At 37.7% G+C, this 26,160-nt stretch overlaps 1 protein-coding gene across 8 annotated transcripts in view; it reads right to left on the reverse strand.

Moving 5' to 3' along the window:
* The window catches only part of RGS7 (regulator of G protein signaling 7), a 484,679-nt gene that overhangs the window by 73,391 nt on the left and 385,128 nt on the right, over positions 1 to 26,160 (reverse strand). For all 8 annotated transcript variants that reach the window (XM_025285993.3, XM_025285995.3, XM_025285994.3 and 5 more), the window contains 2 exons: positions 9,925 to 10,031; positions 2,652 to 2,703 (listed from right to left, as the gene is read on the reverse strand). In XM_025285993.3, coding sequence (XP_025141778.1) covers positions 2,652 to 2,703; positions 9,925 to 10,031 — 159 coding nt within the window. The remainder of the gene's footprint in view (positions 1 to 2,651; positions 2,704 to 9,924; positions 10,032 to 26,160) is intronic.

The following is a 26,160-nucleotide window of genomic DNA, read 5'->3' on the forward strand; positions in this document are numbered from 1 at the left end:
TGTCCAGGTGTTTTCTTCACTAGTACGCCATAATCTTTGGTGAAATAATTCCCAGGCACCATCCCAGGTTAGAATTGGACATGGAACAACAGACTGGTTCCAATAGGGAAAGGAGTACATCAAGGTGGTATATTGTCACCCTGCTTATTTAACTTATATGCAGAGTACATCATGAGAAATGCTGGGCTGGATGAAGCACAAGCTGGAATCAAGATTGCTGGGAGAAATATCAATAACCTAAGACATGCAGATGACAACACCCTTATGGCAGAAAGAGAAGAACTTTCACTCTTGATGAAAGTGAAAGAGGAGAGTGAAAAAGTTGGCTTAACACTCAACATTCATAAAACTAAGATCATGGCATCTGGTCCCATCACTTCATGGGAAATAGATGGGGAAACTGGAAGCAGTGACAGACTTTATTTTTTGGGGCTCCAAAATCACTGCACATGGAGACCGCAGCCATGAAATTAAAAGATGCTTGCTTCTTGGAAGAAAAGTTATGACCAACCTAGACAGCATATTAAAAAGCAGAGACATTACTTTACCAACAAAGGTCTGTCTAGTCAAGCTGTGGTTTTTCCAGTAGTCATGTACGGATGTCAGAGTTGGACTATAAAGAAATCTGAGTGCTGAAGAATTGATGCTTTTGAACTGTGGTGTTGGAGAAGACTCTTGAGAGTCCCTTGAACTGCAAGGAGAACCAACCAGTCCATTCTAAAGGAAATCAGTCCAGAATATTCATTGGAAGGACTGATGCTGAAGCTGAAACTCCAATACTTGGGCCACCTGATGCAATGAAATGACTCATTTGAAAAGGCCCTGATGCTGGGAAAGATTGAAGGCAGGAGGAGAAGGGGATGACAGAGGTTGAGATGGTTGGATGGCATCACCGACTCAATGGACATGAGTTTGAGTAAACTCCGGGAGTTGGTGATAGAGGGAGGCCTGGAGTGCTTCAGTCCATGGGGTTGCAGAGTCAGACACAACTGAGCCACTGAACTGAACTGAACTGAACAATCCCAGGACAGACAAAACATTCCACAAAGTTCTCTAACTCAGATATACCAATCAGAAAGCTGTGTTGTTGTTGTTTTTTTTTTTTTAAGTAACTTTTCTCTTTAAGTGTCTCAGTTTTGAAGAACGTGTACCCTGAAAGTGTTTGTCGCTTAGCTGTGTCCCACTCTTTGCAATCCCATGGACTATAGCCTGCCAGGCTTCTCTGTCCATGGATTTTCCAGGCAAGAATACTTGGAGTGGGTTGCCATTTCCTTCTCCAGGTGACCTTCCCGACCCAAGAATTGAACCCGGGTCTCTCACATTGTGAGCACACTCTTTACCGTCTGAGCCACTAGGGAAGTTATACCCTGTGTGTACCCTGGATGAAAAAAAGCAACATTCCCCCCACTAGAAAAGAATCATCTATTCTATTAATTGTTAAGTACTCTGGTTTTTAGATTGTTTTCTGTAAGTTAAGTTAGTTTGAATTTTTGGTTGGCACATGACCACCTGGATGAACTATGAAATCCAAGTTTGACAAAAATGAGGGTTGACTTCATTGGTTTTTTATGGACTTTCCTATGGTTTTCTATCAAATGTCTTTCCAGGAGGCAAAGAAAGCCAGATTGCTGTCAAGTTTCTGTCTTTGCATATGCTGGCCTTTTCTCTGCCTCAAAGGCCTTCTCTGCCTTGCTTCCTGAAAAATTTCCCCTCTTTTAAAATCCACCTCAAATTCTCTCAGTTCTTTTGTGAGATCACTCTGGAAACCCTCAAAGTAATTCTCTTATTCTTACAAACTTCCATCTATTTTACATATACCACTATTAACATTCACTAGGCACTTCACAGCAACTTCTTTTGTGTAATTCTCTTTTCTCACTTAGCCTATGAGTTACTCAATAGTGTAGATAAAGTCAGAGTCTCCTTATCCCAGTACCTACTATGGCCCTTGGCATTGAAACAAATCCTCAATAAATACTCGTAAAAATGATATTTAAAAACCATGAAATATTACAATGTTTTAAAACTGTAGCCTTCAGGAAAATGTAAGAAGCAGCACTTATTAGGAGCCTGTTTCCTTGAAGAGTTTAATTAAAATCATGGTTGTTGAACTGAGTTCATTTGAAGTAGACTGAATTTGATTCACTATGATTAAATTTCCTACTGTATCTTTTTTCTTGTTTGCATTTGGCCTTTCATGTTTAACAAAATCTTCTGCTAACAGGATCACAAGATCCCTCAAATAATAGTGAGAAAAGTGCAGTGTGGAAGGCAAGGGACTTACTACAAATCATAGCTAAATAGAAAAGGTGAACAAAAATTCTGGCTCTCTGAACCCCTTTGTTACTCTTTCCAGTAGATTAATAATAATAATAATAATAATCCTTTTAGGTTTATTTATAGCTCTTTAATCTATTCAAAGGAAAAGTATTTTTTTAATAGTCACAGGAGACACTATAACATGGAATAAGCTGCCACCAGATTTGGTGACTTTCCAAACAAGGTCATTTATAAATTCAATGTTAGAAATATTACCCCCATATTGAAATTCTTAGTATTCTCTTCTCAGTGACAAACAATAGAATGCAAGCACGTATTCATCCATACATAATGGTATTGTCAACAATAAAATGAAGAGAGATTGCACTGACCATAGTCTGTGTTTTCCGGCTCCCAACAATTTGATGGCCAAAAATAGGGTGTCTGTGGAATGAAAAGAAGTGGAACTTAGGTTAAACACAAAGAATTAGTGGGGCTCCTGGCTTATGAGCCGTGTTTATCTTCAGCAATTATCTAGAACAGTTTGCTAACAATGTGTTTTATTATCTAGAAAAAAATACTCAGAGAGGCACTGTAAGGTTTTCCTTTTAAATTTACTTTGTTAATCAACTGTTCAGCCTCTAAATAAGTACAGCATGTATGTAAAACAGTGTGCCTTTGCTACAATTGCATGTCATCTGACATAAAGGTAAAAGGACTGATTGCACTATTTATACAGAAGTGTTAATAGAAGTGTTAATCCACAAAGACTGAAAGCAAAGTATTATATTCACTGAGACTCATGATGAAACAAGTTTATATTTAGCAAATTATTTTGTTGGTCCATGTATTTCATCATTGCCCTCCATATATCCAAAAGCACAACCATCAGACTCTTTCCTTAAGATGGGCAAACAGTTGCCTGGCTCTATTAATTATATAATGCAGTTCTCAACATTATCCAGCTAGATTAAAACAACTTTCTCCTTCACTTTAAAAAACATTTCTTCATAGAAACACTTACTGCTCTACATTTTTAAACTGCACAAGTCAGAGATCAGTTTTTTAAACTAATTTCTTAGTTGACTGCTTAACAATAGACATATATGATTCTGTGAAATTCTAGAAACTGACTGATGAAACTATAAAGAAACTGTCTGATTGAGAAAACCAATTATTATCATCAGCAGGTTATATTTTCTGATAGGGTTTTTCTAGCCCTGATGGCTGGACATGCTTGACTCCAAACCCTGAGCAAACTCCATGACTATCTGTCTGCTCTTTCAAATTGTTCCTTGGATGATGATGGCCCTGGGATTCAATGGAACAGTCTCTGTAGATATCAGACTTGTGGATTTGATTACATTTTTCAATTTTACATTAACAATCAGATTAACAATCTGTGTGTAGCAAGCATATTTGGTGTAATCTCTGATTGCATGCATGCATGCTCAGTCACTTAGTCATGTCCAATTCTTTGCAACCCTATGGACTGTAGCCAGCCAGGGTCCCCTGTCCATAGAATTTTCCAAACAAGAATACTGGAGTGGGTTGCCGTTTTCTTCTTCAGATGATGTTTTCAACCCAGGGATCGAACCCACGTCTCCTACCTCTCTTGCCTTGGCAAGCTGATTCTTTGCCACTGCGCCACCTGGGAAGCCCAATCTCTGATTACTGGTTTGATAATTCTGCCTCTTAGAAGAGGGATTTTCAAGGAGGGGAAAAGGGTAATTGGGAGAACTTTTTGAATCTCTGAGAGAGGGTCCTTCCAAACAGTTCAGGACTCCCAGGGGATTTGATTCACTCTCTATATTTTCTTGGAAATTGCTCTGGTATCATAAAGAAGGCTACTAATACTAATTCTGTATATAGGTGAACAAATTTAGAGGGTAAAAAGGTTGAAGCACTAGATAAAGGGGGATATCAAGGCTTTAAACAGCACCCCCTCATTGGCAAATAAATTCACTTAACCCAATTTGAGGGCAAAATTGGGTCACTATTCTAGGGGAAGCATAGAGAAACAAAATAGAAAAAAATCTTCTTTTCATGCGGGCTGCTAGTGTTTGAGATACTTCTCAGAGAATGCATTATTCCCTTTGGGTTGCTTCTTTAGTTTGGGGGATGTGTGTGTGTGTGCAAGCATATTTATTTAATTTTAAAAATATACACTCTAGTCAGACTGGTCAGACACATAACTTTTTTTTTTTTCCCTCAAAACTACAAGGAATGTTTTCACCAGTATTCTTACAATTTTTATTTATTTTTCTATCATTTATTTAGTGAAAACTCTCTGACTGTAAAAATAAATAAATGAAACTATTTTATCCTGTGATATTATGTGGAAAGATGTTTTCAGGTCTTCCAAGGAGATCAAACCAGTCAATGCTAAAGGAAATCAACCCTGAATATTCATTAGAAGGACTGATGCTGATGCTGAAGCTGAAGCTCCAATACTGTGGCCACCTGATGCAAAGAGCCGACTCATTAGAAAAGACCCTGATGCTGAGAAAGACTGAAGGCAGGAGGAGAAGGGAGCACCAGAGGATGAGATGGTTGGGTGTGTGGCATCACTGACTCAATGGACATGAATTTGAGCAGGTTCCAGGAGATGGTGAAAGACAAGGTCGACTGGTGTGCTGCAGTCCATGGGGTCACAAAGAGTCAGACACGACTGAGCAACTGAACAACAACAACATTAAGTGGAAAAGGTATAAAACTAACACTCTTTACTAATATTGCAATATTTTTTTCTAGGAAACCAAAAGAGTTCCAGAAAAACATCTATTTCTGCTTTATTGACTATGCCAAAGCCTTTGACTGTGTGGATCACAATAAACTGTGGAAAATTCTGAAAGAGATGGGAATACCAGACCACCTGACCTGCCTCTTGAGAAACCTATATGCAGGTCAGGAAGCAACAGTTAGAACTGGACATGGAACAACAGACTTGTTCCAAATAGGAAAAGGAGTACATCAAGGCTGTATATTGTCACCGTGCTTATTTAACTTATATGCAGAGTACATCATGAGAAACGCTGGGCTGGAAGAAGCACAAGCTGGAATCAAGATTGCCGGGAGAAATATCAGTAACAGATATGCAGATGACACCACCCTTATGGCAGAAAGTGAAGAGGAACTAAAAAGCCTCTTGATGAAGGTGAAAGAAGAGAGTGAAGAAGTTGGCTTACAACTCAACATTTAGAAAACAAAGATCATGGCATCTTTTCCCATCACTTCATGGGAAATAGATGGGGAAACAGTGGAAACAGTGTCAGACTTTATTTTTCTGGGCTCCAAAATCACTGCAGATGGTGACTGCAGCCATGAAATTAAAAGACGCTTACTCTTTGGAAGAAAAGTTATGACCAACCTAGATAGCATATTCAAAAGCAGAGACATTACTTTGCCAACAAAGGTCCGTCTAGCCAAGGCTATAGTTTTTCCTGTGGTCATGTATGGATGTGAGAGTTGGACTGTGAAGAAAGCTGAGCACCAAAGAATTGATGCTTTTGAACTGTGGTGTTGGAGAAGACTCTTGAGAGTCCCTTGGACTGCAAGGAGATCCAACCAGTCCATTCTGAAGGAGATCAGTTCTGGGTGTTCATTGGAAGGACTGATGCTGAAGCTGAAACTCCAGTACTTTGGCCACCTCATGCGAAGAGTTGACTCACTGGAAAAGACTGATGTTGGGAGGGATTGGGGGCAGGAGGAGAAGGGGACGACAGAGGATGAGATGGCTGGATGGCATCACTGACTCGATGGACGTGAGTCTGAGTGAACTCCGAGAGTTGGTGATGGACAGGGAAGCCTGGCGTGCTGCGATTCATGGGGTCGCAAAGAGTCGGACACAACTGAGTGACTGAACTGAACTGAACTGAAAAGACAATTTCTTCCCTAGATGGCTCTAGTGGTAAAGAACCTGCCTGCCAATATAGGAGACGTAAGAGACATGGGTTTGATCCCTGGGTCAGGAAGATCCTCTGGAGGAGGAGATGGCAAGTCACTCCAGTATTCTTGCCTGGGGAATCCCATGGACAGAGGAGCTTAGTGGGCTACAGTTCATAGGGTCACAAAGAGTCAGACATGACTGAAGTGACTTGCACAGGACACAGCACAAAAGACATTTAAAGAATAACAAACCTTATATTTTGCTGGAATTTAAAAATTTACTTTCACAGTTCAGCTAGACTTTAGGACACTTTAGTGTATGAGTTTCTTTGTTTTTCAGAGTTGGGTTCTTTAGCTATGATTAAACAGATCCAAAACTGTCTAGCCATCACTCAGTAATCTTTGGCACATATTCTAATGTGATGAAAGTCATGAAAGTGATCTGGATAATCATGTCAGATCTCAATTTCAGTCAGCTAAGGAGAATAATTAGACAATTACAAGTTTACAGTGCATACAAAAATCACATGATTGAAAATTTACACAATGCAGCGTATCAGTGAAACTGTTTGTCTCAGACTTATGCCCCAAAGCTTCTTCAGATCCCTAATGATGGCCAGAATCTCAATCATTTCCTGAAGCAATTATAAACACAACATTGCAGGCTTCCTAGTTTAATTCATGAATTTTAAAATCCTTTCATGGAGTTGAATTTCAATTTAATGTACTAAAGAACTTAATGCTGCCTGGAACCAATGCAAAAATGGAAGCATATACCTTGAACAATAATGTGTTTTCTATTTCTAGAGCTGTTCAAGTGTAGATTAATTAATGCCTTGGTAGACACTGTAGCAGGAATTAAATTATCCCTGACTTTGGTGAGGTTTCTTTTGTTTGCTTTTAAAACCTTGGTTTTAAGATTGTATGGTTATTAGATTTACAAATATATCATATTTATATCCTATTTTGAACATGTGTATGTCATTAAAGTATTTAACATTAATTTATATAATTTAAAAGATTATCTATCATCTATTGGAAGGACTGATTTTGAAGCTGAAACTCTAATACTTTGGCCACCTGATGGGAAATGCTGACTCATTTGAAAAGACCTGATGCTGGGAAAGATTGAAGGCAGGAGAAGGGGACGACAGAGGATGAGATGGTTGGATGGTATCACCGACTCGATGGACATGAATTTGAGTAAACTCCACAAGTGGGAGATGGACAGGGAGGCCTGGTGTGCTGCAGTCCATGGGGTTGCAAAGAGTTGGGCACGACTGAGCGACTGAACTGAACTGAACTGATCATCTATTTAGGTATATCAAACTTGGCAATCTTCTGCCTGTACCTAGAAGTAATGTAAGAGATCTGGGTTTGATCCCTGGGTTGGGAAGATCCCCTGGAGAAGGGAAAGGCTACCCACTCTAGTATTCTGGCCTGGAGAATTCCATGGACTGTATAGGGTCGCAAAGAGTTGGACATGACTGAGTGAATTTCATTTTCACTTTCACTTTCAAGACATCACTACTAATTTTCAGCCATGCCTCAGCTAGTTTGTTTTGAGGGAAATTTTTGAATTCAATAATTGTCAAGAGGTAGATTATATTCAGGGCTTCCCAGGTGGCGCTCGTGGTAAAGAACCCAGCTGCCAATGAAGAAGACATGAGACCAGGGTTCAATTCCTGGGTTGGGAAGATCCCCTGGAGGAGGGAATGGCAACCCACTCCAGTGCTCTTGCCTGGAGAATCCCATGGACAGAGGAACCTGGTGGGTTACAGTCCATAGGACAGCAAAGACGCAGACATGACTGAATCGACCTGCCACACACACACACACACGCAGATTATATTCAGCGTCTCCCTTGCTGCTGCTGCTGCTGCTGCTGCTAAGTCGCTTCAGTTGTGTCCGACTCTGTGGGACCCCACAGATGGCAGCCCACCAGGCTCCCCCATCCCTGGGATTCTCCAGGCAAGAATACTGGAGTGGGTTGCCATTACCTTCTCCAATGCATGAAAGTGAAAAGTGAAAGGGAAGTCGCTCAGTCATGTCCGACTCTTAGCGATCCCATGGACTGCAACCTTCCAGGCTCCTCCGTCCATGGGATTTTACAGGCAAGTGTACTGGAGTGGGGTGCCATTGCCTTCTCTGCAATGCCTCCCTTACAGATATATTAATCTTATACACAGATGATTTTACTTGTAAATTGACAGTGAAGATGGATAAAAGTTGGTATTTTATAAAAAAATATCTTTTATTTAGAATTTGTAAAAAAAAAAATTTAGGCTTAAATGTTTACTTTATAGTCTGTATATGAAAAATTCATATAAGAAAATAAGATTTTATGGAAAATATAACCCTGCAATACCAAAGTAACTCCTTTAAAAAAATCAAAAAGTGTTAGTAGCACATACGAAATTTCTTTTCTAATAACTAGTCATTTTTATTCACTAAAATGCTAACCTTAGGACCACAAGTTACTCTAACTTAATAATAAGCTATTTTAAGCACTATTACTTAAAATTTAACTGTTCTAAGGATAAAGCTTCATTATTTTAAAGACTTTTAAAATTAAGTGATCCAACTAATTTCAATTGCTTGAATACTTAGGTCAGTATCACAATTTCAGGAGGTTGCATTATTTCCTAGCTATTCAGTGTAAAATCCAATGATTATTTCCTTGGATAGAAGTGCTCTGTAGCAGTGACAATACTCTAAGAGGACAATGACCTTTGAGAACAACTTTTTTCAAAATATATTCCCTCTGTTCTCTGTTTCCCCAAGCAAGTCCTTAGGCACTCAAGTCACTTATTTAATCAATAAATCAGAGCTAGTGAGAAGAATGCTCCGATGTCTAAAAGTGGGACAACGGGAAGAATCCTCTGAAAGTACCTAGAGCTAGAGTTTGAACTCTGGCATCATATGTGCCTTAATTTTACAGACTGGAATCCACTAGTCAGTTACTAATGAATCATAATGTCTAATGAAATGTAGAATACACTTCAGGTAAATTATCGTAACTCAAGTGTCGACTGTGTGCCCAATGACCAAAATTGGAGTCCATAATCATTTCCTCAAAGATTATTTTTTATAGGTATCTCATTTGAAAATGACCTAGAATAACTCTTGTCAGTTCATAAGTTATCTAAGATGGCCTCCTGAGTATACACATGCAAAGCATCATGTGTGTTCTTCACAGACTTTTTCAGTCACCAAGTCATTTCCAACTCTGTGTGATCCCATAGACTGCAGCACGCTAGGCTTCCCTGTCCTTCATTATCTCCTAGAGTTGGCTCAAACTCCAGTTCATTGAGTTGGTGATGTCATCCAACCATCTCATCCTCCATTGCCCCTTTCTCCACAGACTTATAGAAGGTCTCAGACATGCAGAGGATATGTATTTATTAGTTATTTCTATCCTGGAGCTTTAAGCATTCCCATGACTGTTTGCTTGGGCTGTAGATGGCTCTGGATGACACAGGGTCCAGAGTATAACAAATTTAGTTACCATCTCTCAACTTCCTTCCTAGCAAATAAATATAATTTACAGATGACTCTCTCATTTCCTGAATTCCACTGCCACTCTGAATTTTTCCCAAACTTTTTATATAAAATATAACTTTAATCATCACACAACTTAGTTTTCACAAATCATTAATTAATTAGATTCTAACTAGCTCAAGTCAAAGTAAAATAAGTCAAGTCTCAAAATTTCTGTAAAAACAATGAAAATGCAGACATATTTTTACTTTTAAATAATACTTTTAATAAACTTACTTGGAACCGGTAAAAGGTGCCATCATCCTTGAGTGTGAGGACATGATCCGAGATTGGAAAGAAGTAGCCGTGGGCGGCCATTAGCGTTCCCAAATGGAGTGCCTCCACTAGTTCATGAAAACAAATGGAAAAACACATATATAACTCTTTAAAACTGTTCATTTATAGGCATGTAGAATTTTATCTTGTTTCTTTTGAGCACATTCCTACATTGGAATACTCAGCATCCCAGAAAAGCCTGTCTTTGTACTTCTTTCAGCTCTTTCACATAAGGTACCAAGATGGCTCTGCTTCCTGATAGTGACCACGATGACCAACCGCGCATGTGACCAGACCATGAGAACATTAAGCTATGGAATGTTGAAGCTGAACGTCTTTCTGTAATCAAAGAATCTGCTTCCTTCATTTTACAGATGGGACATGTTTTGCTATGTGTTAATAATCTTCCACAAACAAATATATTTGGCATTCACATAGCACTTTAAACTTGAGAAGGGGACGACAGAGGATGAGATGGCTGGATGGCATCACCGACTCGATGGACGTGAGTCTGAGTGAACTCCGAGAGTTGGTGATGGACAGGGAGGCCTGGCGTGCTGCGATTCAGGGGGTTGCAAAGAGTCGGACATGACTGAGCGACTGATCTGAACTGAACTGAACTGTCCTGTAATACGAATATCCAATACTATTAGCAATTCTTCTAATGACATGGATCATTACTAGATAACGTTAATAGGCAATGTTTAGGCATCTACAAGGATTTATACTGCACTAAGTGTGCCTGCAGTCTGTGGTTGGCTAGATTGCTCTAGCTTTTACTACTCTGTATACAATATTCTAGACATGGACTATGTAGAGATTTATATAACAATGAAAACATTATATTTTCCAAGTAGTCTGAGAAATAGTTGGAACATAATACTGTAATACTCACACTCCTTCTATAGCAGTCAATGGTTTCTTTCAACAAAAGGGATAATAAAATTTGATCACTAGGATTATTACTGCATTTGTGCAGGGACAACATAAAGTTTGCCAACTTGAAGCTTAGAAACTATGGAACTATTCAAGTTAGCTTTTTAGTCCAACATAAGCATATATGTATATAGAAAATAAAAAAGTTAGGTTTATTGATTTGTTTGTGTATCTTTAGGTGCAACTTTCTGGTGGCTCAGATGGTCAAAAATCTGCCTGCAATGCAGAATACCTGGATTCAATCCATGGGTCAGGAAGATCCCCTGGAGAAGGGAAAAGCTATCCACTCCAGTATTCTTGCCTGGATAATTCCATGGACAGAAGAGCCTGGTGGGCTATGGTCCATGGATATGCAAAGAGTCAGACACGACTGAGCAACTGACACTTTTTTACAATTTAATGTGCAATTTGTAGATTTAGTTCTATTTTTAGATAAACAGCTAAAATGATTCTTTAACTCTAGGATTCTAACAGACTTTCCAGGACTATGTGTATCTCTATCTCCATCTGTCAATCACAGGTAATTTTCACACTTCAGCTAGTACTGAGTCCCTAAACTGCTTGCTGTGGCCCACCTACCTAAGCATAAGAATCTCTTCCTATCCCTTTCCCACATCTATATTGGCTAATAATGAAATAATTGTTAAATTTATTTAACCTGTAGTCAGGTACTATAGTGCCCCTTTTAATATTATCTAGCATATTGCAAAATTTTAAGTGGTAACTTCTACCTCCGGCCTCCACTCTACCATTCTTGTCAATAAGAAAGAACAACTGCTGACCATCCTCTTTACCATGGGCCTGGAAGACTGTTATTAAGTGACCCAGTAATCTCGTTTACACACCCAATCAATTATACACCTCTCTCCATAGAGTGTTCTTTTTCTACAAAGGAGGATTTCATCCTTTATGCATCCTTTTCGTTCAAAATCAAGATCTTCTCAAAGTCTGTGCTGCTTATAAGTATGTACTCACATATTCTGTGATTCTCATTAAAGCTGAGAAAATAGTGTTATATGATGGGAAGAACAAAACCTTTGGAAACACTTTTTAGCTTTTGTTACTTAAATTCTCTGTGCCTCTCCTATCCATTAGTACAGGTAATAAACCCACCCTGCACAGCTCATATGAAAATCAAATAATACATATATATATATAAAGAAGTTGGGGAACTTTCCTGGTGGCCTAGTGGTAAAGAATCCACTTTGCAATGCAGGGGGTGTGGGTTTGATCACTGGTCAGGGAACTAAGATCCCACGTGCCCTGGAGCAACTAAGCCTGTGCGCCACAACTACTGAGCCTGTACTCCACAACTAGAGTCCAGGCACCATGTTGACAGATTCCGCGTGCAGACCCGATGCAGCCAAATAAATAAATAAAAATGATTTAAAAAAAAATTTAAAGAGAAGAAGTTGGACTAGTATCCTGTGCATAGTAGATACTCAATATATGGTAGCTCTTGTACTTCACTGGGCTTCCCAGGTGACTCAATGGTAAAAGATCCACTTGCCAATGCAGGAGACACAGTACATGTAGGTTTGATCCCCTGGAGTAGGAAGTGGCAAACCACACCAGTATTCTTGCCTGGTATATTCCATAGACAGAGGAGCCCGGAAGGCTACAGTCCAAGGGGTCACAAAGAATTGGACACAACTGAGCACAGAGCACATTGTGCTTCATTATTTATACACCAAATGATTTTTACTTTTCTCCGAAGTATTTCAGGAAATCCACTTCCATAATTGGTCTTTAACTAGGCTGAGTGAGAGGATCTGGCATTCCTAAATAGCATCAGCCAGTCACATCTTCTTTTTGTGTGTTATTTATAAAACTAAAATGGCAAGCATATCTGTGAGGCGTGCTGGCCTATAACAATGAGCAGGTGCTCACAGCCTGGGTCATGTTCAGAATCCTGGGTTACTCATGTTGGCAGCACTAGAGAGAACAATTTTTGAGGATTTCAAAGTCAGGTGGCCTACTTATCTGCTAGGTAGGTAGTACCTATATTGTCAGAACCATCGTTATTCATTTTATTCCAACAATCTGTGGCCTAGGAAAATATTATTAGTCCTATTTTCCAGAAAGAGAAATTGAGTTATGGCACATGAGGAAATTTTCAGAATATAGATACAAAAAGGAAAACTGAGATGCCCAGAAAGATTAACAGGAAAGAGCTTCTGAGCTCTAAACACAGGAAAGAGTGTGACTAAAACAAAACAAAGAAACACCAAAAAAAAAAAAACCAAACACAGATGCTAACATGCTGATGAGGATTAGAAAAGCATAGTGAAAGTAAATATAGGGAAGCTGAAGAAAAGAAAATCAGAAGAAAATAAATAAGTTCTTACTGTATTCAATAGTTACTAATTATATGATAAATCAAACATTTCTAGAGAGCAAGATGAATGTCTGCAGGCTTTCTTCACTATCATAATTACGCCTGCATAAATGCTTGCTAGAAAGAATAATAGTGAATTAGCAAGCAATCTCAGCCTCCCGCTTTTGAGGTACAAATACTCCATTTTATTGGGTTAAATCATATATATTCTCATTTTACAAACCTCTAAGATATTCTCAGGTTCATAATTTTATTAATAAGGAAAATTGTTTTTGATAGGTTTTTTAAATGCCCTGAATCCAACAGATACACATTTGTGGGAATATCAGTAAGATCAAAATTTAGTTTCTACATGGCCCACACAAAGTTCAATGCAGAGGCCAAGTCAAACTATTTAACTTAATATTTAAGAGGACTGAATTTCTAACAAATCGTTTAAAATGATTTTAATTTCATTGGTCAAATAGTAACCTGGAAAGTTTGAGATTACAGAAGTTATAATGCTCTGTCACAGGACCTCCAGAGAACACGACTCCAGGATAAGAGGAATGCTAAGATAAAAATCAGGGCATCACGGTGAATTTTGTTTCATTGAAGACTATAACCTTGCATTTAGCATAGCAATAGCAAAAGTAGCTATTGAATTGATGTTAGCTGAATGAGTGAATAAGCAAATTCATGAATAAATGGTATACGGAATTTGAAAAACATAGAATTGCACAAAAAATACAAGCTGTCGTGTGTTTGATGATGAGGAGCTTGTTAAGCTCTGCCAAGATAATGTAGATGTTCAAAACATCTTTTCAAAATACTTTTAAAGCTTTTGAAGTGGGGTTGTTGTGGGTATATTATATGGGAAACAATAACAGTGATATAAATGGCTGAAATCCCACTAAAAGATCTTAGAGCGGGCTTGAGATAGTTTGCTCAAGGTTGAATTACTTGTAGTAATAATATGGAGACATTTTTCCACATGGTCCAGCTGCTCCTGAATCTCCACAATAGCCTTAATTTAACGAGAATCTGGAGGACTACTGGCAGTCTTGGATCTAAGTGTTGAAAGAATTTAGTGGGTAATCTATCAAGATCACCCTCCCAATAATGGCACAGCAGATGGCTCCACAACATTATGCTTCTCAGCAAAATAATTAATCATCTTGTACATGTGTTATCCACATCACCCACACAGCTAAATAAAGTTCAACAACAAATTTACTGTAAGATTCCAGTTTATTTTTCATTTGGATATTCAAGCATGAACAAACTCAGGAGTAAAACTGAATCTCTAGACAACTGTTACTATGTGAACAGTGTAATGTGGCTGTGATAAGCCAGATGTACTAATTTCATTACTTCACCTTGAACCTTTAAATAATAGAATTATCAAAATCGTTTAAAAGCAAAAGGAATTCTACATGGTGTAATTTGCTTTGGAACCATAACTACTTCAGAAAGTCAAAAGGATAAAAAGTATACTATAAAAGAGGCTTATGTTGTTCAGTTCTATATTTCCACATGTAGAAATATATATATTTATATATTAAATTTGTAACTATAACATATTTTCAGAACTCAGTATATTTTCTTTATCCAGCTTTCCCACTGCTGGCAGTCTCAGTACCTCCCAGATATACCCTATATTTTGACACTGATACAACAATGCCTCTGAGTCAAGAAAATAATAATAATAATTTTCACTAAGAATTACATTTTTATTCCTGTGATGCATTTTTACTTTTATTTTATGGGTATATAAATCAGCAAATGTGATTCATTTACCAACACAGCATACATGATGTAGCAAATATGATTAGTGTATGGGGAGAAGTATTTTAGAAGGAAATCCACTCAAGACAGAAAAAAAGACAGTGGATAATATGACATTAAGGCAAGAAAAGCTAAAAAGTAGTCACAGGTAAGTCATTAAATAGTATTAATAAAATAACAGACATTCATCTTCATGTGTCTGAGTCATAAAGGAAAGATTTTGTTAAACTTGTTATTCTCTAAGAAGACAGGGAAGTGGTTATAGAAATATTTAAAAATATTATACTTTTATAGAATAGGCATTTTCAAGGTAAGATGAATCATGTGCAAAAAATCACATATGCAGATTTTTTTCTCCAACAAGGTCAAATAAAAGTGAAATAATGACAATAGTTAGGGACTTCTGAGGTAAGTTTATCTTCTCATTACTAAGAGTTAGTGAAAGCAGTAAGTATTCAGGCTTTCCTCCTTTTTTAAAAAAAACATTGTTTTCACATAGGAAAATGAAGTGCCACTTGCTTTTTAGTACTCACAAACCAGGGTTTGTAAGTGTATAATATGGTATACAGATGATATAAAAGGATTTTACTTGGGAGAAATAAAAACAAGCTTAATTTATATCAACTTTGAAGATGACACTAGGTAATTAAAACAGGTAAATAATATTTCCAAACAAAGGATCACAGTACGGGGTGAAGCAACTAGAATATGCAAGCCAGCTGCTTGGGTTCACACCCTGATTCCCTCATGTGCTGGCTGTATAACTGGGGCAGAAGATACATTCTCTGGACCTTAGAGTCCTCATTTGTAGAAAGAAGACAATAATAAAACACTGATGTTAAAAGACTGTCATGAGGATCAATTGAGATAAATGAGAAATACTTAAAATAAGGCCAGTCACATAGAAGAGCTCCAAAAATGTGAGTTATTAGAGTTGGTTAATATTAATGAAAGGACACATTTGGTAGCACTTAGTGCAAAAGGCAGTGCGGAACCTGGTAGCTGGTATTGATCCACGCTCCAGATCACATTGAACACTCCCAACTGAACACTCTTTAAAGTCCTCCAGATGATCCAACTGGAATCTTTAGTGTATAGATGATGATTCTGCTCTGGAATACACTTACATTTATTCCTAGGAAGCAACGAACACTACCCCAATTCTAAAGATTTGGTATCATAGTTATAGGACAAATTTTCCAAAGGTAACATATTCTGCACACGGGATTTACAATCTGAAACATGAAAATGCAACAGATCAGTGAGAACTCCCCCAATTCAAGAGAGGGTGGGAAGGACCAACACAAGGGCACAGAACCTGGCAATGCTGAAAAACAACGGTGACAGAGGAAGCACAGTGCCAGCAGACACAATGGAGGTGCTGTCTTAAGGAAGCATAATATTTTCCCAGGACTCAAAAAAAAAAAAAAAAAAAACTCATTAAAAGGTAGTACTGAAAGTAATAGGATCATACATCAATGGCCCTTATCACACACACAGGGTAGAGTAGCCTAGTTGCCTCATATGGGTAAGTACAAAAGCTTAGGAAATTATTTCAATATGAAGAACAGTGCTGAAATATTTTAAAAGCGAAAGATATCACATAGGTGATATCTTTGTGATATCAGTGTGGAGGACTGGTTTAAGAACCATGGTATCTGGTAACTATATTATATCAGGATATTCATTTCACTGACTCAGTATATCCTTTTGTAAAACTGGTAGGTGCATCATTGTATAAAATGAGCCACACTTCAAGATTCTGTTTTATTTATATGTGTGATTAGGTGCTAGAACAGTATTCAGAGGAGAGAAAAATCACACTGAGTTTATTCAAGAATAGTGTAAGGAAAGTGTAATAATCACAAGAGCCAAGGTAATAATAAATTACAGTGTAAAGCAACATTCCTTCTAAAGTCAAATATACATTCTGCACAATTTCCATTTTCATCTAAAAAATATTTATTTATTTGCCAGCACTGGATTTTAGTTGTGGCATGTGGGATCTTCAGGTATAGGTAGACTCTTAGTTGTGGCATGTAGTTAGTTGCGGCATGTAGAAGTTCCCTGATCAGGTATCGAATCCGGGCTCCTTGCATTGGGAGCAGAGAGTCTTAGCCACTGGACCACCAGGGATTTTCTTCTATTGCCATTTTCTTAATTGTTTTGGGTTCATTTTTATAGGTCTTTTTTCCTTCCTTCCGCTTTGTTCTCTTGTTGATGACCATCTTTAGTGTTCTGTTTGGGATGCTTTTTCTTTTTTTGCTTGTGTATATATTGTAGTTCTTTGGTTTGCATTCCCCATAAGTTTTTTGTTTAACAGTCTATATATGTGCAAAGTTGTTTTAAGTTGCTGGTCTCTTTCCCACCTAGAGAAGTTACTTTAGCAATTGCTGTAAAGATGGTTTGGTACTACTCAATTCTCTGTTTTCTTCCTATAAAGATTTTGATTTCTCTGATGAATCTGAATGAGAGCCTTGCTGGGTAGAGTATTCTTGGTTGTAGGGTTTTTCCATTTCCTCACTTTAAAGGTATCATGCCACTCCCTTCTGACCTGCAGAGTTTCTGCTAAAAAATCAGCTGAAAATCTTATGGGGATGCCCTCATATATTACTTGCTGCCTTTCCTTTGTTGCATTTAATACTTTTTCTTTATATTTAATTTTTGCTATTTTGATTAGCATGGGTCTGGACACGTTCCTCGTTGTTTTATCCTGTGTGGGACTCTCTGCACTTCCTGGACTTAGGTGACTCTTTAGTTTTCCAGGTTAAAGAAGTTTCTGTTTGCTGCCCTGCATGTAGGATTGTTGGTACCATCTTTCTAAATTCCGTATATATGCATTAATATACAGTATTTGTCTTTTTCTTTCTGACTTACTTCACTCTGATATGATATGATAGTGGGTCTATCCACAGCTCTTCAAATGAAATTGTGTCATTCCTTTTAATGGCTTTTGTTTTTATTTTGTTTTAATGGTTTTATTTTTATTTTGTTTTTGTCTTCATACAATTTATGTAAGAGAATGCTTAATTTATGTTCTCTTCTAGAGTTTTACAATGTCAAGTCTTATATTGATATTTAAACCTTCAAGCCATTTGGAGTTTATTTTTGTGTATGGTGTGTGTGTGTTGTAAATTCACTGACTAACATGCAGCTATCCAGCTTTCCCAATACCACTTGCCAAAGAGACTGTGTTTTCTCCATGTATACTCTTGCTTCCTTTGTTGAAGATTATTTGACCATAGGTGTGTGAGTTTATTTGTACACTCTCTATTCTGTTCCATTGATCCATATGTCTCTTTTTGTACAAATACTGTGCTGCTGTGGGTACTACAGCTTTGCAGTACTATCTGAAATCTGGGAGGATTCTGCATCCAGCAGAATGTTCAGAACAGCATCCTGTTCTTTTTCCTCAAGATTGCTTTGACACTTCTGGGTCTTCTATTGTTCCATATAAATTTTTGGATTATTTGTTCTAGTTCTGTGAAAAATGTCATGGGTAATTTAATAGGGATCACGATAAATTTGTAGACTGCTTTGGATAGTATGCACATATTAACACTATTAATTCTTCCAGTCTAAGAGCACAGTATATCTTTCCATTTCTTTGAATCATTTCCTTTATCAATGTTTTTTTTTTTTTTTGTCTTTGAATCAACAGTTATTTTTATTTTATTTTATTTAACTTTACAATATTGTATTGGTTTTGCCATATATCAAAATGAATCTGCCACAGGTATACATGTGCTCCCCATCCTGAACCCTCCTCCCTCCTCCCTCCCCATACCATCCCTCTGGGTCGTCCCAGTGCACCAGCCCCAAGCATCCAGTATCGTGCATCGAACCTGGACTGGAGACTCATGTCATATATGATATTATACATACTTCAATGCCATTCTCCCAAATCATCCCACCATCTCCCCCTCCGACAGAGTCCAAGAGACTGTTCTATACATCAGTGTCTCTTTTGCTGTCTCGTATACAGGGTTATTGTTACCATTTTTCTAAATTCCACATATATGCGTTAGTATACTGTATTGGTGTTTTTCTTTCTGGCTTACTTCATCAATGTTTTATAGTTCTCAGCGTGTAAGTCTTTCAACTTCTTGGTCAGGTTTATTCCTAAATATTTTTTTTATGCGATTTTAAAAAGTACTGTTTTTTGACTCCCTTTCTGATATGTCAACGTTAGTATATAGAAATGAAACAGATTTCTGTATTTTAACATTGGATCTTGCTACTTTGCTGAATTCATCATTGATAATTTTGAGGTTAACAAACAAATGTGCATTATTTGATAAGTATTATCTTATAAATTTTAAAAGGTTTCTTTACCTAATTAACTTAAAGGAATGGACCAATGAACCTACAAAATAGCTTTCTTTAAAAAACTATGAAAGTGAAAATAGCTTAGTCATGTCTGAGTCTTTGCGACCCCATGGACTATACAGCTCATGGTATTCTCCTGGCCAGAATACTGGGGTGGTAGCCTGTCCCTTCTCCAGGGGATCCTCCCAATCCAGGAATTGAACCAGGGCCTCCTGCATTGCAGGTGGATTCTTTACCAGTTGAGCTAGCAGGGAATCCCCCCTCCTTCCCTGCAAAAACTATAGTAGATATATTAATTTCAGACAAAGCAAACTTTGTAACAGGGGGATTGTCAGGGCTAATGGAGGATGATGAATAATCATAAAGAGGTCAATTCTCCAAGAAGACAGAACAAGTTAATGTCTATAAACTTAAGAGTGTCAAAATATGTAAGGCAAACAGTGATAGGACTGAAAGGAGAAATATACAAATCCATTATTATAGTTGTAAACTTCAGCATCAGTCTTCCAGTAATAGATACATAAAACAGACAAAAAGATCAATAAGACTTAGATGAACCTGAAGAACACTATCCATCACTTGATGTAACTGATGTGTATATAATATTCTATCCAACAATAGTAGAGTTATTCTGTAACATACATGAAATATTCATCAATGTTCAAAGAGATGAATCACATTCTGGGCCATAAAACAAACCTTAAAATACTTAAAAGAATAAAAATCATACAAAGTATGATTATAATAGAATTACATATATTATAAAGTCAAACTAAATATCAATAAAATAAAGATAATTGATAAATACCCAAAAGTTTGAAATAATACACATAATAAATAATACACATCTTAGTAATTCATATGTCAAAGAAAAATCCGAGAGAAATTAAAAATTATAATGAGCTGAATGAATATACAATTTATCGAAACTTGTATTCTATAGCAAAGGCAGTGCTTAGAGGGAAATTTATACTGCTAAATGCATCAATAACCGAAGGTGGGACTTTAGTATCACAGAAACTAGAGGAAGAAGAGTGATTTAAAGCTAAAGAAAGGATAAAATTACAGAAGCAACCAGAAAACAATAGAGAAAAATCAATGAAATTGATAGACTTCCAGCCAGACTAACTAGGAAAAGAAGAAAGAAAAAACAAATTGTCAATATCAGAAATGATAGGGGAGACACTGTGGATCATTACTACTGACCTATGAATATTAAAAAGATAATAAAATAACACTATTAACAGCACTGTGCCCACAAATTTGATAACTTAAGTAAAATAATCAATTACTTGAAAGATATAAACCAAAACATACAGAAGAGGCAACAGGTAACCTGAATAGCTCTATTTTTTCAAAGAGAGGAATCAATAAAAAGCAATGGTTCTAGAAAGTTTTGCTGTTAAATTCTACCAAATATTTAGGGAAGAAGTGCTACCAGTTCTTATTCCAGAAAATTACAAGCAGATAGAACAGTTCCTAACAGTTTCTATAAGATTTGTATTACCTAAATACTAAACTCAGAGAAAGACATTACAAGAAGGAAAATGACAGGCCACTTTCTCTTATTAACATAGAAAAAAAAATCCTCAATGAAATATTATCAAATAAAATTCAACAGTCAATAAAAAAGGATTCTACCACAATCAATCTTCTTCCTTGTCTTTCTTCTCCCAAACTTTGTGAGGAAGTATAAAAAACCTAGAGGTTCATGCTGATGTAAATAAGTGACTGAATAAGTGGAGGATATGGACAAAGTTCCCCATCAAAAAAAAAAAAAAAAAAAAAAAACTGGAGTAATTTATGGATACATTTCACCCTGAATGAGTTGGAGCATAAATTCTTACTCCTTTAGTTTGAGCTACATTTAGGAATTTCTTTCCAAAGAGTATGTATGAAAAAGGAGGGGAAAATGTCACTTTACAATGAGATTTATATCATCAACATAAAGTACAAGTTTAGGTTCATTGCTTTTTAAAAAACATAGCAATTTGTTATGTAAAATAATTTTTTAAAAGCTGAAAAGAATCATTTTCTTCTATTAAATATCCTTTACACTTTTTTCTAAGGTCAGATGACTATATTTGTGTGGGTCTCTTTCTGGGCTGTTCCATTGATCTATTTGTCTGTTCTTTCCCCAATACGACAATACTACTTAATTTATTTTGTTGCAAAATGTTTTCCATCTTTCCAATGGGAACTCTCTCGATTGGCTTCTGTGTCCTTTTGGCATACCTCCAACATTCTGTGTTCCCTTATTAAATTCATATTACTAATTGAAAGAAGGCAGTCTAAAAAGATTATCGACTGTCTGACACCATTTATATGACATTATGAAAAAGGAATAATAGAAATAGTAAACAGATCAGCAAGCTATGACAAAACTAGACAGTGTATTAAAAAGCAGAGACATCGCTTTGCTGACAAAGGTTCATATAGTCAAAGCTATGATTTTTTTTCAGTAGTCATGTACAGATGTGAGAATTGGACCATAAAGAAAGCAGAGCACTGAAGAATTGATGCTATTGAACTGTGGTGCTGGAGAAGACTCTTGAGAGTCCCTTGGACAGCAAGGAGATCAAACCAGTCAATACTAAAGAAATCAACCCTGAATATTCATTGGAAGGACTGAGGCTGAAGCTGAAGCTCCAATACTTTGGCCACCTGATGTGAAGAGCCAACCCACTGGAAAAGACTGAAAGCTGACCCACTGGAAAAAATTCTGAGGCTGGGAAAGACTGAAGGTAAAAGAGGAATGGGGGCAGCAGTGGATGAGACAGTTAGATAGCATCACCAACTCAATGGACATGAGTTTGAGCAAACTCTGGGAGATGGTAAAGGACAGGGAAGTCTGGAGTGCTGCAGTTCATGGTGTCGTAAAGAGTTGGACACGACTTAACAACTGAACAACAACAAAACAGATCAATGGCTTTCTGATGTGATGAAAAGAACACTTATCTCTGTGGTCTTCCTCCCTCAAACCTAAAACCCCAGAGAAATCATGAGAAAAAAAACACCATACAAATCCTAGATCCGGGACATTTTATAAAACACCTAACTAGTACTCCTCAAAACTGTCAAGGTCATCAAAAACAAGAAAAGTCTGAGAAACTCACAGTTTAGAGATAGTTACCAAGACACGACAGGCTTCCCTGGTGGCTCAGTGGTAAAGAATCTGCCTGCAATGCAGAAGACGCAGGAGATGAGAGTTTGATCCCTAGGTTGGGAAGATCCTCTGAAGGAGGGCATGGCAACCTACTACAGTATTCTTGCTTGGAGAACCCCATAGACAGAGAAGTCTGGTGGGCTACAGTCCATGTGGTCGCAAAGAGTTGGACACAACTGAAGCAACTGAGCAGCATGAATGCACCAAGACACGACAACTAAATGTAACATGGTATCTTGGATGAGACTGTAGTACATAAAGAGGACATTAGGTAAAAACAAAGAAAATGTCAATAAAGTATGGACTTCAGTTAATAATGTACCACTATTGGCCTTAGAAAGCATCACTATGAACAAAGCTAGTGGAGGTGATGGAATTCCAGTTGAGCTCTTTCAAATCCTGAAGATGATGCTGTGAAAGTGCTGCACTCAATATGCCAGCACATTTGGAAAACTCAGCAGTGGCCACAGGACTGGAAAAGGTCAGTTTTCATTCCTATCCCAAAGAAAAGCAATGTCAAAGAATGCTCAAACTACCACACAATTGCACTCATCTCACACGCTAGTAAAGTAATGCTCCAAATTCTCAAAGCCAGGCTTCAGCAATACGTGAACCGTGAACTTCCAGATGTTCAAGCTGGCTTTAGAAAAGGCAGAGGAACCAGAGATCAAATTGCCAACATCCATTGGATCATGGAAAAAGCAAGAGAGTTCCAGAAAAACATCTATTTCTGCTTTATTGACTATGCCAAAGCCTTTGACTGTGTGGGTAACAATAAACTGTGGACAATTCTGAAAGAGATGGAAATACCAGAACACCTGATCTGCCTCTTGAGAAACCTATATGCAGGTCAGGAAGCAACAGTTAGAACTGGACATGGAACAACAGACTGGTTCCAAATAGGAAAGGGAGTACGTCAAGGCTGTATATTGTCACCCTGCTTATTTAACTTATATGCAGAGTACATCATGAGAAATGCTAGGCTGGAAGAAGCACAAGCTGGAATCACGAGTGCTGGGAGAAATATCAATAACCTCAGATATGCAGATGACATGACCCTTATGGCAGAAAGTGAAGAGGAACTAAAAAGCCTCTTGACGAAGGTGAAAGAGGAGAATGAAAAAGTTGGCTTAAAACTCAACATTCAGAAAATGAAGATCATGGCATCTGGTCCCAACACTTCATGGGAAATAGATGGGGAAACAGTGGAAACAGTGGCTGACTTTATTTTTGGGGGGCTCCAAAATCACTGCAGATGGTGACTGCAGCCATGAAATTAAAAGATGCTTACTCCTTTGAAGGAAAGTTATGACCAACCTAGACAGCATATTAAAAAGCAGAGACATTACTTTGCCAACAAATGTCCATCTAGTCAAGGCTATGGTTTTTCCAGTGGTCATGTATGGACGTGAGAGTTGGACTGTGAAGAAAGCTGAGTGCCAAAGAATTGATGCTTTTGAACTGTGGTGTTGGAGAAGACTCTTGAGAGTACCTTGGACTGCAAGAAGGTCCAACAAGTCCATCCTAAAGGAGATCAGTCCTGGGTGTTCATTGGAAGGATTGATGCTAAAGCTGAAACTCCAATACTTTGGCCATCTCATGCGAAGAGTTGACTCGTTGGAAAAGAGCCTGATGCTGAGAGGGACTGGGGGCAGGAGAAGGGGATGACAGAAGATGAGATGGCTGGATGGCATCACTGACTCGATGGACATGAATTTGGGTGAACTATGGGAGTTGGTGATGGACAGGGAGGCCTGGTGTGCTGCAATTCATGGGATTGCAAACAGTCAGACACGACTGAGCAACTGAACTGAACTGATTGGCTCATTAGTTTTGACTAATGTATCATACAAATATAAGCCATTAACAACAAGGGAAACCGAAAGTGGGAGAGCGTGTGGACAGCAACCAATGTGAATGGTATTTAAGAATGTGGGAGAGTTGAAATTGTTTTCACATATGCAGAATAAAAGGAAAAAAAAGATGAAATATGCATGAGTCACCTCCCCAGTGGGCTCCTAGTCTGGTTGCCTTCTAATATATTCTCCACAGTATCTTTCAAAGGACAAACTCTAACCTTGTGTTTGCTGTAAGGATCAAAGATAATGCGACTAAAATATCTAACTGTATCTGGAACATAGTAGAAACAAACAAATGTGGACATTACTTTTCTATTTTCCAAGTTAAATCTATTCAAAGTTCCACCTTCTGCCCATCACCCAATTCACTCCTTAATGATGTCCTACAGGACACCTTTATCCCTCCCCTATAAGAAAGTGGCTCCCCAGAACTCATTATGGCCAAACCCTGCCTTTATACTACATTCATATATTCATTCTTCTAGTTAAACTGGATCACTTAGTGATCTGGAGAAGATAATTCTCTCCTCTGTGCCATTATTTCCAGAAAGGCCTCCTTGCTATCAAGTAGAATTCTATGTAATTCCCTGGATCTACTCAAATATAGCCCTTTCTCATAAAGGCTTTTCTGATTCTGTTGGTATCAAGCTCACCCTCCAATGAGCCCCCAGTACCTGATGTCATTTATTGTAACTAATTTTGTTCTGGTATTATGCTATATGCTATGCTAAGTCACTTCAGTCGTATCTGACTCTGTGCGACCCCATAGACGGCAGCCCAACAGGCTCCCCCGTCCCTGGGATTCTCCAGGCAAGAACACTGGAGTGGGTTGTCATTTCCTTCTCCAATGCATGAAAGTGAAAAGTGAAAGTGAAGTCACTCAGTCATGTCCGACCCTCAGCGACCCCATGGACTGCAGCCCTCCAGGCTCCTCCATCCCTGGGATTTTCCAGGCAAGAGTACTGGAGTGGGGTGCCATTGCCTTCTCCGTGATTCCTATTATTTCTCCAACATCCTGAAATACAGGAACTCTGCTTAAACTCTTTTTTTTTTCTCCTGGCCAAACAATTCACAATTGTAAAGTGGAATAATATATCATTTGTATTTAAAATAAAGCAAGGAAAAGAAATTTAGTTTCTAAAAAAAATATTCACTTTTGAGTGTTTCTTTAATACTCATATACCCACTGTGCTTGGATACCAGATATGATTAAAAGCCTGCATTTTTGGAAGTGATATATTACCTCTGCAGGACTAAATTAAAAGAGTCACAATGTCTTGAAACAAGCGGCACATCTAATGCTTGCTCTAAGAATATGAAGAAAATATATAATTTATATGTAAGAATTTTATACTTGTTACTTTGTATCTAAAAATCACACATTACCAGAAGAAGTTCTGAGAATTTGTTCAATTTCTAAAACAGCATAGAGGGTAACAAACTTCAAATGTCATCTTCCCTGTTTTTAATGAATACCTAGTGTGAATGCAAAAATTATTTTAACCCACAAGTCCATGTTTTGAAATTTAAGTACATGCTTCGATACATTTGGATCAGAAAATGACTAAAAAGATCCCTTTATATTTCTTCCATACATCTTGAGCTCAGCTTGAAAAATTCAATAAAAAACTCAGTTGACTAATGGTAGATGAGACAGAACTCATGGAACTTCAGACCTTATCCATTCATGGGTGACATAAACTAACGTATTCACAGTCCCTTAATTTTGCCCATGGGAAGTGATGCTGCATTTCCTGACAGATGAAAACACATTTTAAGAAGAAACTAACTGAAGCCAATAC

The sequence above is a fragment of the Bubalus bubalis genome, chromosome 5 (genome assembly GCF_019923935.1).
Source record: "Bubalus bubalis isolate 160015118507 breed Murrah chromosome 5, NDDB_SH_1, whole genome shotgun sequence".
NCBI classification, from domain to species: Eukaryota; Metazoa; Chordata; class Mammalia; order Artiodactyla; family Bovidae; genus Bubalus; species Bubalus bubalis.